Below are 12,787 nucleotides of genomic sequence, written 5' to 3' on the forward strand. Positions count from 1 at the left end.
TTCAAGTGGTTCAATTGTGACAATCCCAAGGCACTTTAGGAAGAACAAAAGGAGGTTTAATGTGTCGCATTCCTTGGAAAAAAATGCGCACATCCTGTAGGTTAACAATTTTCTTTTGGAACCATACAGTCAATGCTGATACTTGTACTCTAAAGGAAGTCAGTCATAACCTTTATGTATTCATACCTGAAAGAATGCTAAGATTCTGGAAATTCTGAAAAACCAGGGGTCAAATATTTGATCCCTACACCATTGAATATAGTCTTGCCATATCTGGTGATAAATGCGAACTAAGACATTTTCCATGCTCTGAACATATTTAGAATTACCTGTTTTGAGAGTCCTTTTTCCTTCAGGATGGAAGTCTCGGGAGTCAAAAACAGTCCATCCAGGTGTTTGTGATAACCAGGACCCTGAGACGGTAGATCTGGCCGTTGAAGAAGTAGGAATGGAGCATCCACTGACTTCCTCTGTAGATCTATGTATCAATGTCTTCTGGACCACACTGGAGCTATTAGTATCACAGCACCCTTACCTTGTCTTACCTTTCGTATCACCCTGTATCACCAGGTGATTGGTGGAAACCCATGAACCAGACGAAAGTTGACAAGTCCTCCAGAAGATCGCTGTGGGATTTGCTCTTGACCAGTATGCAAAACCTTTGTTGTTCTGACCGGACGGCATGAGATGTATCTCCGGTAACCCCCATTATCATATACGTTTACCTGAATGGCGAGCTGACTGAGAAAATCTGTCCAGTTTAAGACTGCTGGAATGAGTACAGACTGGATAACGAAGTTCTGTCCACCCTAAAGTGTGACTTACCTTCTTCATTATGTTTTGGCTGTGAGATCCTTCCCTGATGGTTCAGGTACGCCACTGCCATTGCATGTCCGAGCAGATTCGATCTGGATTCATCAGAAGGATATTCTTTGCCTGAATAAATGCCATATATATGGCTCGAGGATCCAATATATTTATTGGCAGGCAACATTTCTTTCTTGGTCCACTGCACCTGTAAGCAACTCCTTCCTGACACTTCACCCCAGCCCCACAGACTGGCATCCATTGTCAGAGTTGTCATCTGATATACAAGGGAGCCTTCCTTTGTCCAGGATAGGAAGTCCAATAACCTCTGTGTATCAATGATTTCCTAACTTTTAGAGGAAGACCATAATCTGTGCTTTTATTGTCTGATGAACAACCTTTCTACCAAGAAATGATCAGACATTGCAGATGTATCTAATGGAACTAAGTATATTCCATCATGTCCATTGTCTACACCACCAATCCCATCACACGCACTACCATGTAAATGGATACCGTTTGACTGCGTAGCAACTCCTGAATCCTTAAATGAATTTTGGATACTTTGTTCAGAGGTAGATTACTCTCTGAGTACCCAATTCCAACACAGCCCCCAATTATGTCCTCCGATGTGACGGAACCAGAACGACCTTGCCCAGTTTATGAGCCAACCATATCTCTGTAACCAGCTATTGTCTGTTACAGATGACAGTGAACAATTCCTGAGACTGTGCCAGGATTAAGTCGTTGAGGTATGGATTTTTATAAAATACTTATTTCCTGCTAACAGAGATAAGATGCCATCACTACTTTTTGGTGAATACTCTGGGAGCTGTGGTCAGCCCAAATGGTAGGGCCTGAAATTGCGGCTAGAGGATAGCAACCTAACATAGCGCTGATAGAATAGTGCTATATGAACATGTGGATAGGCATCCTGACTATTACGGATTACCCTAAATCCTTCTGCTCTATGGCAGAAATACTGGAATGTAAAGTCTCCATATGAAACCTGAGGCACCCAAAAGTACTTGTTCAGTGCTCTGGAATTGAATGTGGGCCGGTATGACCCATTTATCTTCTGACTAGAAACAGGTTGGAATCAAACTTTGTCCTCATTGTGCAGGAGGAACTGACTCATCACTCCTGCTTGCGAAGCCCTAGTCTTCGTTTCCACAGAAGACGGTCTGGTACATTTCTTTGATGAGGGTGTTTCCTAAAAACACATGCAGCACTTGGTATTACCAGGTGGTTTTGTGGTGTGGCTGTAGATCATAACCGTGAGATACCGCTTTTTGCACCCAGGCATCTGTAGTAGACTGCTGACAGCTCTGCAAACTGAAGAAGTCATCCTCCCACCCTGCATCCCCCGAGGTGGAGGCCCGCACCACCAGGCTGATAGCTTAACTTCAGATTTGAAAACCGGTCCTCTGGTAGCCCAATACCTTTTAGTCTTACTAGACTTGTTGAATTGGGACTGTTTGTATTTAACCTTTCCTTTTGCTTTTTCTTGATTGCGAAAGGACCGGAAAGCTAGGCTTGAACTTATGTGTGAAACTTACCTTCACTTTCTTGGAGTCTGCTTCTGACTCCAAAGTACTGTTAATTCTTTACCAAAAAGAATATCTCCAGTAAACACAATAAGACTCCAGATCCTTCCTGGATTCTGATCGTCTTTTCGTATGGTCTCAATGGGCACTTGCCCAAGGGCCCCATGAGTATAAGGGCCCTAGGCTTATAGCTGAGGGTCCCCTCTTTTCAAGGGTACCAGATTTTTGAAAATCGGCCCAGAAGAATCCGAGATATCCGATGTCAAAGCAGTGATCCCCATCCGAGCCTGTTAATTGCTCTTCCCAGCCAGATATCTCAGGTTCTTTCTGACTTACAGTTTTTCTGAGGGTATTTGCCAAAAGCTGGGACGCTCCCCTTTCGGTGGACACTGGCAGCATTGGTGGATTGCTCTGGCTCCTGAACTCTGATCCCCAAGTACCCAGCACCTCCTGAAAGGTGAGACTCTCTAGTTTTGTTATTCCTTTCAAAGCTAAGAAATCTATTTTCAGGAACTTGAGATATATGCAGTCAAGTAAGCTGCCCTCCCACCAGAAAATGATGAATATTAAGCCCAGTCCAATATCCACCTCTTCCATGTGTATTGAACATCCCCTACCACCCTGGAAGTCATGTACCGGGGCCCCTTCATTCAGCCCAATGCCCCCTTCTACAGTTTAGTGTTCTACCTCCCACCCCATCTCCCACCATCTGTGCAGTAAAGGAGTAATCAGCAGAAATTACTGCTCCAGGTCCTACATGCTGAGCGGAAGACCCCCTACTGCTCGCGGGACATCAAAGCTGCTGCCGATAGCACCCCCCACCTCTACTGCTGGAGGATGGGTAGGGGCCCCAGTGCATTCCTGTGCCCAGGGTCCTACACTGCTGTTAAGACGGCCCGGCATATACCCATATCCAGGTCCGCTTACCGCTGCCTGTTTGATATGCATATGGATTTTTGCTTTCTAGATGCCATTGAAAGATCCATTTTCAATACATCTGCTCAGCCTGTGCCTATGTGGCTGAAGCCAAAGCAGGTCTAATGATTGTCCCAGAAAAAAAGAAAAAATGGTCTTTAGAAAACCACTGAGTCTCCTATCCGTGACATCATTTATTTATGTAGAAAACAAAACTACCGTAGCGTTTCACAGCAATTTAAGATCTGCGAATCTACTTAGGGAGCCACACTTAATAGTCCTCAACTGGACGAGTATAATTGGAATTTCATTACCTGGAATTCTCTTCCTACTGGGCGAAACCCAACATAATTTCCATTGGGTGTTTTGGGACGTTTAAATACAGCTGCCTTAGTTTCAAACATAGGCTCTGCTGCTTCTGCGGATAGAATGGCTTACATTGCACTAATTAGCTCAGATATACACTGAGCTGAGACCTTCCAAAGTGCAATGAGTCCTCAGCTAAACATGTGTAGACTGTGAAGATGTTATATTATGCCTATGTGATTTACTTACCACTGGCCTTTAAGCCTGTCTTTGTTAAGAGACTGTCTTTCCCTAGGTCGATAACCTCAGAATGAAAGATGCATGTAAGGGTTAATAGGATAACCTATCGCTGGTATAGGAGCTGGAATTACCTGCTCAGCTACATTGGATAATGTCTTTACAAAATAGCCCATGAAGGTTCAACCAGAACCTGTGCCTGCCTTGTTTATTTAGGAGGCATTGGAGACAACTAACCATTTTGTACATAATTCCCTTGAACCATGATAGGTTAACCTCACTCTGCAAGACAACATGAATTGAGTGTTGGTGCTGCTGTGAGTGTATTTTCTTCACCCTTGCCGCTCTTATACATGATAAATAAATCACACACCTTTACAGTGTTATTACACAATTTGTGACTGTAATCACCTTCAAATTTGTTAAAGTGACATACAACCCGACCCTACCCTGCTTAACACCAGCATTGAGGATCGGAATACACAGATTTTTAACTGACAGCTTTTATAGTAAAGTCAGAAATCACACTAGCAGTCAGTCACAGGTTATACATTAGTATAATAAGCAATATGAGCACATAATCCACTACAAATACATTTAAAGTATGCAGGAGAAACATATTACTGCATTACCTTATATAAGAATTTTAAACATATTCAGTTGCACAGCAAAAGAAACCACAGCAATAGTTATCAGACTCATATGCATCAGGCACTTTATCTAACTATTCGTACTCAAAGGTAGATAGAGACTTAGGCCCTCATTCCGAGTTGTTCGCTCGTTAGTGTTTTTCGCAACGGAGCGATTAGTCGCAAACTGCGCATGCGCAATGTTCGCAGTGCGTCTGCGCCAAGTAAATTTGCAAAAAAGTTTGGTATTTTACTCACGGCTTAACGAAGAAATTTCTTCGTTCTGGTGATCGGAGTGTGATTGACAGGAAGTGGGTGTTTCTGGGCGGAAACTGGCCGTTTTATGGGTGTGTGCGGAAAAACGCTGCCGTTTCTGGGAAAAACGCGGGAGTAGCTGGAGAAATGGGGGAATGTCTGGGCGAACGCTGGGTGTGTTTGTGATGTCAAAACAGGAACGAAACTGACTGAACTGATCGCAGTGGCAGAGTAAGTCTCGAGCTACTCAGAAACTGCAAATAAATTTCTATTCGCAATTCTGCTAATCTTTCGTTCGCAATTCTGCAAAGCTAAGATTCACTCCCAGTAGGCGGCGGCTTAGCGTGTGCAAAGCTGCTAAAAGCAGCTAACGAGCGAACAACTCGGAATGAGGGCCTTAGTGCTGTATAGCCCGTACTCAGTAGAGTGGGATACAGGGAGACTCACCCCGCTTCCAGGACCGATCAATACGTTTGCGAACGCTGAGTGGATCCAGACGCTACTAGTGTACACTGCCGCTCCATAAACCTATAGTGAGCACAGACGCACCAGTCACACAGCCACCTATGCTGCAACTGGGTCCCCTTCGTATACAGCGTCTCAGACGGAAGCGGGAAAATAGTTAATGGTGGGAGACTGACTCCCCACTGCTGACATCAACCCTAGGTATCGCAGCCTCATACTATTCCTGGAGCCTCTGATCTCTGAGGCCTAGCACTGGTGCACCCGAGGTGGCAGCCGCATCAGCGACTGTTTGGTAGTCTCCTCCCAAAAACAGTGCGGCTGTGTCTGTATCCCCCTTCTACGCGGAACCAATGTCTTACCTTCTCCCCGTGCTCCGGCCACAGCCTGATAACGTCTGATGGACCTGCTAGTATATCCGACACAGACGCCTGCCAAAACAGCACTGTACTCGTGGGTAAGCGTTGTTGCGACCCAGCGGAGAGTTGTTGGAGCAACTTTTTCTAAGATACGTATAAGATGCTTTTTAGAAAGATCACTCAAGAAAAAAAAGTAAGACTATAAAAATAAAATAAGAAAGCTTAGGGCTGCTGAAAACCAGCAGCCCTCTGACCATGATCCGGCTCCTGCCGCACCAAACGAAAAACTGATTTGACTGAGCCAGGAGGTGGGAATATATGGACGGGCCCATTGCATGCTGGGAGGCCGAAATGCTTTGACCAATTGGTGCAAATCCGCTGTTGCTTCATCATATCCCAATGTTATCCTGTGGATAACCTGTGGACCCTGCCAGAGAAAAGTATATTTTAGAAACAGGTGTCACCAACCTCTCTTTTGCCACAACGATCCCAAGCAACTGATCTTCCAGCCCTTCAGGGGTGATCATAAAGTTGAGCAGTGACACTTTTGTTGCCAACTCTGGCAGGTAATGTGGATTTCTGAGTTTAGTCGTTATGTAAAATCGAAAATCATTTGAATATTCAATAACTGTCTCTCCAAGTCTGATGCACTCCATGCCTCCTGTAAATAACAAAATACAGATTTAAAACCCTTATGTGGGTTAAGGAACGGAAAGATTTTCAGTCAAGTTGTTGCCAATATTTGAATGATGTTACAATCTACCATGTGTTTCAGTCTACCATGTATTCAGGAATGAGACCATATCATGTCACATAGGTGTCTTCATTTTGGTGTTATGTATGACATATAGATAGGATACTTGATGGTTTTGCTACCATCCTTTACCACCTGCACAGTCACATTGCTGCCCCTGAAAAGGAGTTTACGAGAGTCTACAAGCTGTAGGAGAAGCAGGGAATGCAAAATGCACACTAATTCTGATTACAAGCACAAGCGAACACAGCAGCGAGCAGGAGCACGGAGTGTGTGTGTGTGTGTGTGTGTGTGTGCGCGCGTGCGTGTATGGGGGGGGGGGGAGTACTCTTTACATGGGCACAGGATTGTTGGAGGGGCTTGTCAGGGAACCATGAACGCCCCTTACGTAACAGGCAGCAGCACATTGCTCAGCGGTAGCAGCCCCCTTTCCCAAGCCTGGCACATGCTGCTGTGTGCTGGGCTGTGGAGGGTCCAGGGAGGTCACTGCCGCTGAACAGCAGTATTCTGTCCACTCTCGCTGCATGATGTGTGTGTGTGTGTGTGGGGGGGGGGGGTGATCACATTGATAGCCCCCCTGAAGCAGCCATCGGTGCCCCTCTGATCAGCCCCTGGAACAGCACATAGTGGACTTTTTTTTTTTTGGAGAGGATGTAGCCACACCTCCTGGATTTGCTCACACCCCCAGTACCCAGACCCTTTGGTGCACTCAATGGCCCTGGCAGTGAGTATTGTCAATTGCCTGTCTACAACTTTATACAAATACCATATAAACTCCTTCCCTTGTGTACATTCATTTGGCTGAATGTGCAAGGACTGAGTCGCCCACTGTTAGCACCCGTACACGCTATAATACCAATTGGAGCGTCTTTATACGCCACTGTCGAATATTTCATGATCCTTATGGCAGGTACAGTCTCCACATCCAGTGCCGTCTTAACAGTAGTGTAGGCCCCTGGGCACAGCAATGCACTGGGGCCCCTACTGACCCATCATCGGTAGGGGTGGGAAGTGCTATCAGCGTCAGCTTTGATGTCCTGCGGGCGGTAGGGGGTGTTCTATCTTTCGCTCAGCATGTAGGACATGGAGAAATAATTTCTGCTAATCACTCGTTTACTGCACAGATGGGGCAGGGAGGAGAACACTAAACTGTAGAAAGTGACATTGGACTGAATGAAAGGGCCCTGGTACATGACTTCCAGGGTGGTAGGCGGTGTTTAATACGCAGGGGAGGGGTCGATAGTGGAGAGGGCTTAATATTCATAATTTGCTGGTGGGAGGGCAGCTTGCTTTAATGCAGATATCTACGGTTCCTGGAAATAGATTTCTTAGTTTTAATGGGATAAAAAAAAACTAGAGAGTCCCACCTTTCAGAAGGTTCTGGGGACTTGGGGATCAGAGTTCAGGAGCCAGAGCAATCCACCAACGAAAATATAAAACTGCATATTAGGCGTGTGGAGGTGGAGCAGGGACCAGCTGCTGGAAGGCTGATATCTCTGGTTCTGGGCATAGTAGAGACAAGCTGCCAGTGTTCTCCAAAAGGGGAGAGTCCCGGCTTTTGGAGTATACCCTCAGAAAAACTCTAAGTCAGACAGAACCCGAGATATCTGGCTGGGAAGAACAATTAACAGGCTTGGATGGGGACCACTGCTTTGAGGTCGGATATCTCCAGTTTCCCAGGGCCGAGTTTCAAAAATCTGGTACCCCTGGAAAGAGGGGACCCTCAGCTATCAGCATAGGGCCCTTTTACTCCTGGGGACCTTGGGCAAGAGTCCATTGAGCCCATACGAAAAGACAGCCCTGTCCACATCTGACCATGGCCTCCTATGCCTATGTCTCTGCGTCTGTGACGCAGCTGCTTGCATTGACACTCCCGCAAAATTCCCATAATACGCCCACTGAATGGGCCATTTTTGCGAGCAGCTCAGAATCAGGCCCTAACGGTCAATGAGAACACAGCCAATGTGCAGACACCTAGCATATTGCAGGGTCTGAAGTTACACAACTGTTGCTTATTGTTTGCATCAATCTGTATGGGAAAGTGAATAGATTCTTTTGGATGGTAAGAGCTGCGCAATAGGGACTTTAACGCACATTTTGCGTTGTGGGACAAGATGTTTACATGAGCTGAAAGCTATGGAGAATGGGTATTTTACGGGGTGTTTCTGGTTCAGTGGGCTGTCACAAAACCCTATTTACCTGCTAGAAAACAAAATAATTCTGTACACCCTCAAGCGCACTCTGCACAGGAAAGCACGTTTATGAATGTGCCAAAAACTATTACAAACGTTATGTACGACAGTGGCGTGGCAGATGGACACAATTCTTAGTAGGCAAGAGATGGAGTTTGCAGTGTTGCATGATCCTATGGCATATTGTATCCCGCAAATGGTCAAGCAGAGCACCTGCACTTATGTACACACACGGCAATCACACACGCTGTTGGAACGCAGGTGGAACGCAGCCGGAAGCCCCGAACCCGGAAGTCGCGGAACGCGACGAGCGAGCGTCCCCTGCAGCTACAGACTTGCTTATAACCGTAGCCACCTCGCGGGTTGTGGCGGATACACGCTAGCCGAGCCCCAGGACACAACATCGGGGCACCGCCGCTGAGGGGCCACTACAAATCGGTCAGTGAGTAAGTGACCATATTCCATGCACATGGGACTATATTATACACGTGGACACTATTCAATGAGAGGATATATGTGCATCTACATGTAACTGGATTATAGGATTGGCTTTATACTGGTAAACAAGCTTTGATAATACAAGAACTGCCGTGCCTACTAACACCTTATTTGAGCTCAAAGTGCAATATTTACTAATTCCTAGTGCATGCATGCAATTTATGTTCATCTAAAGTAACCAGCAATAATATGCTAAATTAGCACGTTTTTAGCTTTAGGACACGTGTCCAAATCTACTACAATTGTTCTTATGTAGTGTTGTGAAGGATTATTGTATGTTTTAAGAATAAAATTGTGTTTACAAAACCAGCAGCTGCCACTAAAGTATTTTCTATAGTGCGCCCACATTATTTTATTCTCTTATTTGTGTGAAAACTCTGCACTGTGCATTTGACAAATCAGGCTGGTACAGGTTGCAGGTGGGCTCCGTCAACAGAAGGAAACACACACTGTCACACCAAGGAGTACCTGGTGTGAACCCTCTATGGTAGTACAAGAGGTTTGTCACAGTTATTATCAACTTAGTAACTGTAAATAAAATTAGTGTTGAGTTTACATGTGCATAAGACCCTCATTTTCAGTTGCTACTCATGCATCAGTTCATCAGTATCCCTGGAGATGACACTATGTAACTTAATGATCTACATGTGACAGACACTGAAAAGTAATCCTATAAACAGCCCTATCAGTTACACATGGGTACATTTGTAGTGTTACATGCATCACGCACAAAGGAAAACGTAAAACAAACACAAGAGTCTGTTTACCTTCATCTGCTCCCAGATTTAGCATTAAATAAGACAAAAAATATATAACATGAAAGCTGACATTACAGAAGATTATTATTTATATATTTATTTACTAACAGTTACTTATATAGCACCAGCATATTCCGTTGCGCTTTACAGTTGGGAACAAAGCATTAACAAAACAAAGCTGGCCAATAACAGACAGACAAATAGGTATGATGACCAAAGATTACAAGTAGGCATTTGATACATGAGGATAAGTAAAAAAGGAAAAAAACGGATAGTTTGAGACAGGAGTCCCAAATATCCACAACCGGCGCTAATTAGTTATATTTTATTTTATTAAGATCTTTGTCTCTTTAAAGCTGCTGAGTAAAACAGCTTGCTAAGCTGCACAACAAAGACAATTAGAACACAAAAGAGAATAACTCTGCGCTTTAGAGACACCTTAAAGTTATATTACGTGTGGTCTGTCATGTCGGATAGATAACTCAGTGAGACTTTGTATATTGATATTTTTTATCTAAGATTGTCAACATGTAACATTTATTATACAAATCTGAGTAATTTAGTAGCTTTTATGTATAAAATCTAATTAGTAGTAGATAGGCAGTTAAAAAGACTTGAAATTCAGCACTAAAAATTACACTTTGTATAACAGTATAATTAGATGTTTATAAACACATGGTAACAGGGTGTGAACCGTTACTCTCCCAGAATAACGGTATAATTAAACATTTAATAACAAAGAATAAAACGTTACTCTCCTAGTAGCTATTAGTATATAATATTACACCGGCGTCCCAGTGTGTTATAGGAATAAATGTCCCGCATATAGTTCACAGTAATTAGAGTCTTATTAAGACAGCAATGGCTTAGGTATAATTACCCCCGTGTTGGTTCCTGACGGTTCCGTTTGGTAATGTTACACGTGGTAAACTTATTGCTGGATAGTACTGTGCAAAACAGCCCCGCTGGGAGATATATGTGTCCCCACTCTCCCGTCAATGCTGCCCGCTGTTACACTCTGCGGCTACTTGATTTTGAAAGGGTGTATAGTCCTCACGGCGGAGGTCAGACCAGACTCACCCGATACACAGCAGCAGGTCCCCGTTATGGTTGATGCTTATGCTGTTTGATGGGGTCTTGTGCGATCACCCGTAGTGCTGCTCAGCAATCTAGACCTCCGTGGCAGAAGGCGTGGGATTCAGCCGAAGAGAGCCGGGTGCATTTACAGCGGTGTGCGGGAGCTGTTTGAGATGGCGGTGAATAGCAGTCGGAGAGTACTTTCAAAGAAGTGGGCGTCAACGCGCTTCGTCTCCTAGCAACCGGAGACTTCCTCAAGACCCGTGAGGACTATACACCCTTTCAAAATCAAGTAGCCGCAGAGTTATTTATCCGACATGACAGACCACACGTAACATAATTTTAAGGTGTCTCTAAAGCGCAGAGTTATTCTCTTTTGTGTTCTACATGAGGATAAGTGCTAAAAAATGCAATTGGTCCAGGTTGTTGAGGTTCTTGGGAGGGCTGTATGATACAGTCACACAGCAATGTTGGCCTGGGATAAGTAGGTTGTGTGAGTGTAGAAAGAAAGCATTTGTAAAGTTATGTGTGAACTTGGAGGTAATTGAGCAGAGTAGCTTATGTAGGTTATATGAGTAGTTCAAGAATGTGGTAAGCTTGCTTAAAGAGGTGAGATTTCTGGGAACGCTTGAAGGTTTGTAGACTAGAGGAAAGTCTTGTTGTACAAGGGTGAGTGGGTACAGTCCCCATGACACACTCCCTGCACCTATGGTAGTTTAGCGCCTGTATATAACACATGTAACTGTGACAGAGAAGGTGGCCCCTCTCAGCTCTGTACCCCATAACAGCTGCACTCCCTGCATCTATGGTAGCTATGCTCCTGTATATAACACATGTGACTGTGACAGGGAAGGTGGCCTCACTCAGCTCTGGGCCCCATAGCAGCTGCACTCCCTGCACCTATGGCAGCTACGCCCCTGTATATAACACATGTGACTGTGACAGGGAAGGTGGCCTTACTCAGCTCTGGGCCCCATAGCAGCTGCACTCCCTGCACCTATGGTAGCTACGCCCCTGTATATAACACATGTGACTGTGACAGGGAAGGTGGCCTCACTCAGCTCTGGGCCCCATAGCAGCTGCACTCCCTGCACCTATGGTAGCTACGCCCTTGTATATAACACATGTGACTGTGGCAGGGAAGTTGGCCTCACTCAGCTCTGGGCCCCATAACAGCTGCACTCCCTGCATCTATGGTAGCTACGCCCCTGTATATAACACATGTGACTGTGACAGGGAAGGTGGCCTCACTCAGCTCTGGGCCCCATAGCAGCTGCACTCCCTGCATCTATGGTAGCTATGTCATTGGTCAGAATTGTGTTTTATCAGAATTGGAGTAAACATTGTATGCTTAGTGATGGAAAGTTACCAGCAGAGACAGAGCGATTACAGATTTTAGTCACCATTTATTATTAGTGATATATACAGGCACTGCCAGACTTACCCTGTTTAAATGTCTGTTTCAGCAGCAATGGCTCCAGTGACGGATCCAGCTCTTCTCCTACATTCTCCAGCAATAGAGGAGTTCCAAACTGGATACAGTTCTCCAGCGTGCGCATATAGTCTGAATCTGTCAGTTTGATCACACTCAGCTGGTTCTCTCTCTCTGAATTCTTTATCCATTTATTAGCTTGGCTCTGGGGGTCGATCATTAAGGGCCTGTTTTATAAAAGGGACACTTGATTATTATTTACATGGAAAATAAATCCAATTACTAAAAACAAAACACAGAAAAATATGTATAAGTCTTGGTGAGACCATACTGTATAAGAACTCATTTTTCTTAGAAACACAATACTGCATTAACTCTATTGTCATCTCCTGTGAGCTGTGAGCTACATACCAGCGCCTCGAGTTGCTCACAATGACACCGTTATCTACGGAGAAGATGTCTGTCGGTAATCCGGCAATATTCCAAGCTCTGATTTTAATCGGGTCTCCAAGCGTCTTACTCAAGGAAAAGTCATCAGAGCAGGGAATACCTTTACTCT

The 12,787-nt window shown here is 44.7% G+C and overlaps 1 protein-coding gene across 1 annotated transcript in view; it reads right to left on the reverse strand.

Moving 5' to 3' along the window:
* The window catches only part of DNAH12 (dynein axonemal heavy chain 12), a 320,238-nt gene that overhangs the window by 75,696 nt on the left and 231,755 nt on the right, over positions 1–12,787 (reverse strand). The window contains exons 55-57 of the mRNA XM_063940858.1: positions 12,640–12,785; positions 12,241–12,455; positions 5,986–6,178 (exon numbers count right to left, since the gene is read on the reverse strand). Of these exons, the coding sequence (XP_063796928.1) occupies positions 5,986–6,178; positions 12,241–12,455; positions 12,640–12,785 (554 nt within the window). The remainder of the gene's footprint in view (positions 1–5,985; positions 6,179–12,240; positions 12,456–12,639; positions 12,786–12,787) is intronic.

Source organism: Pseudophryne corroboree, chromosome 9 (assembly GCF_028390025.1).
Source record: "Pseudophryne corroboree isolate aPseCor3 chromosome 9, aPseCor3.hap2, whole genome shotgun sequence".
Classification (NCBI taxonomy): Eukaryota; Metazoa; Chordata; class Amphibia; order Anura; family Myobatrachidae; genus Pseudophryne; species Pseudophryne corroboree.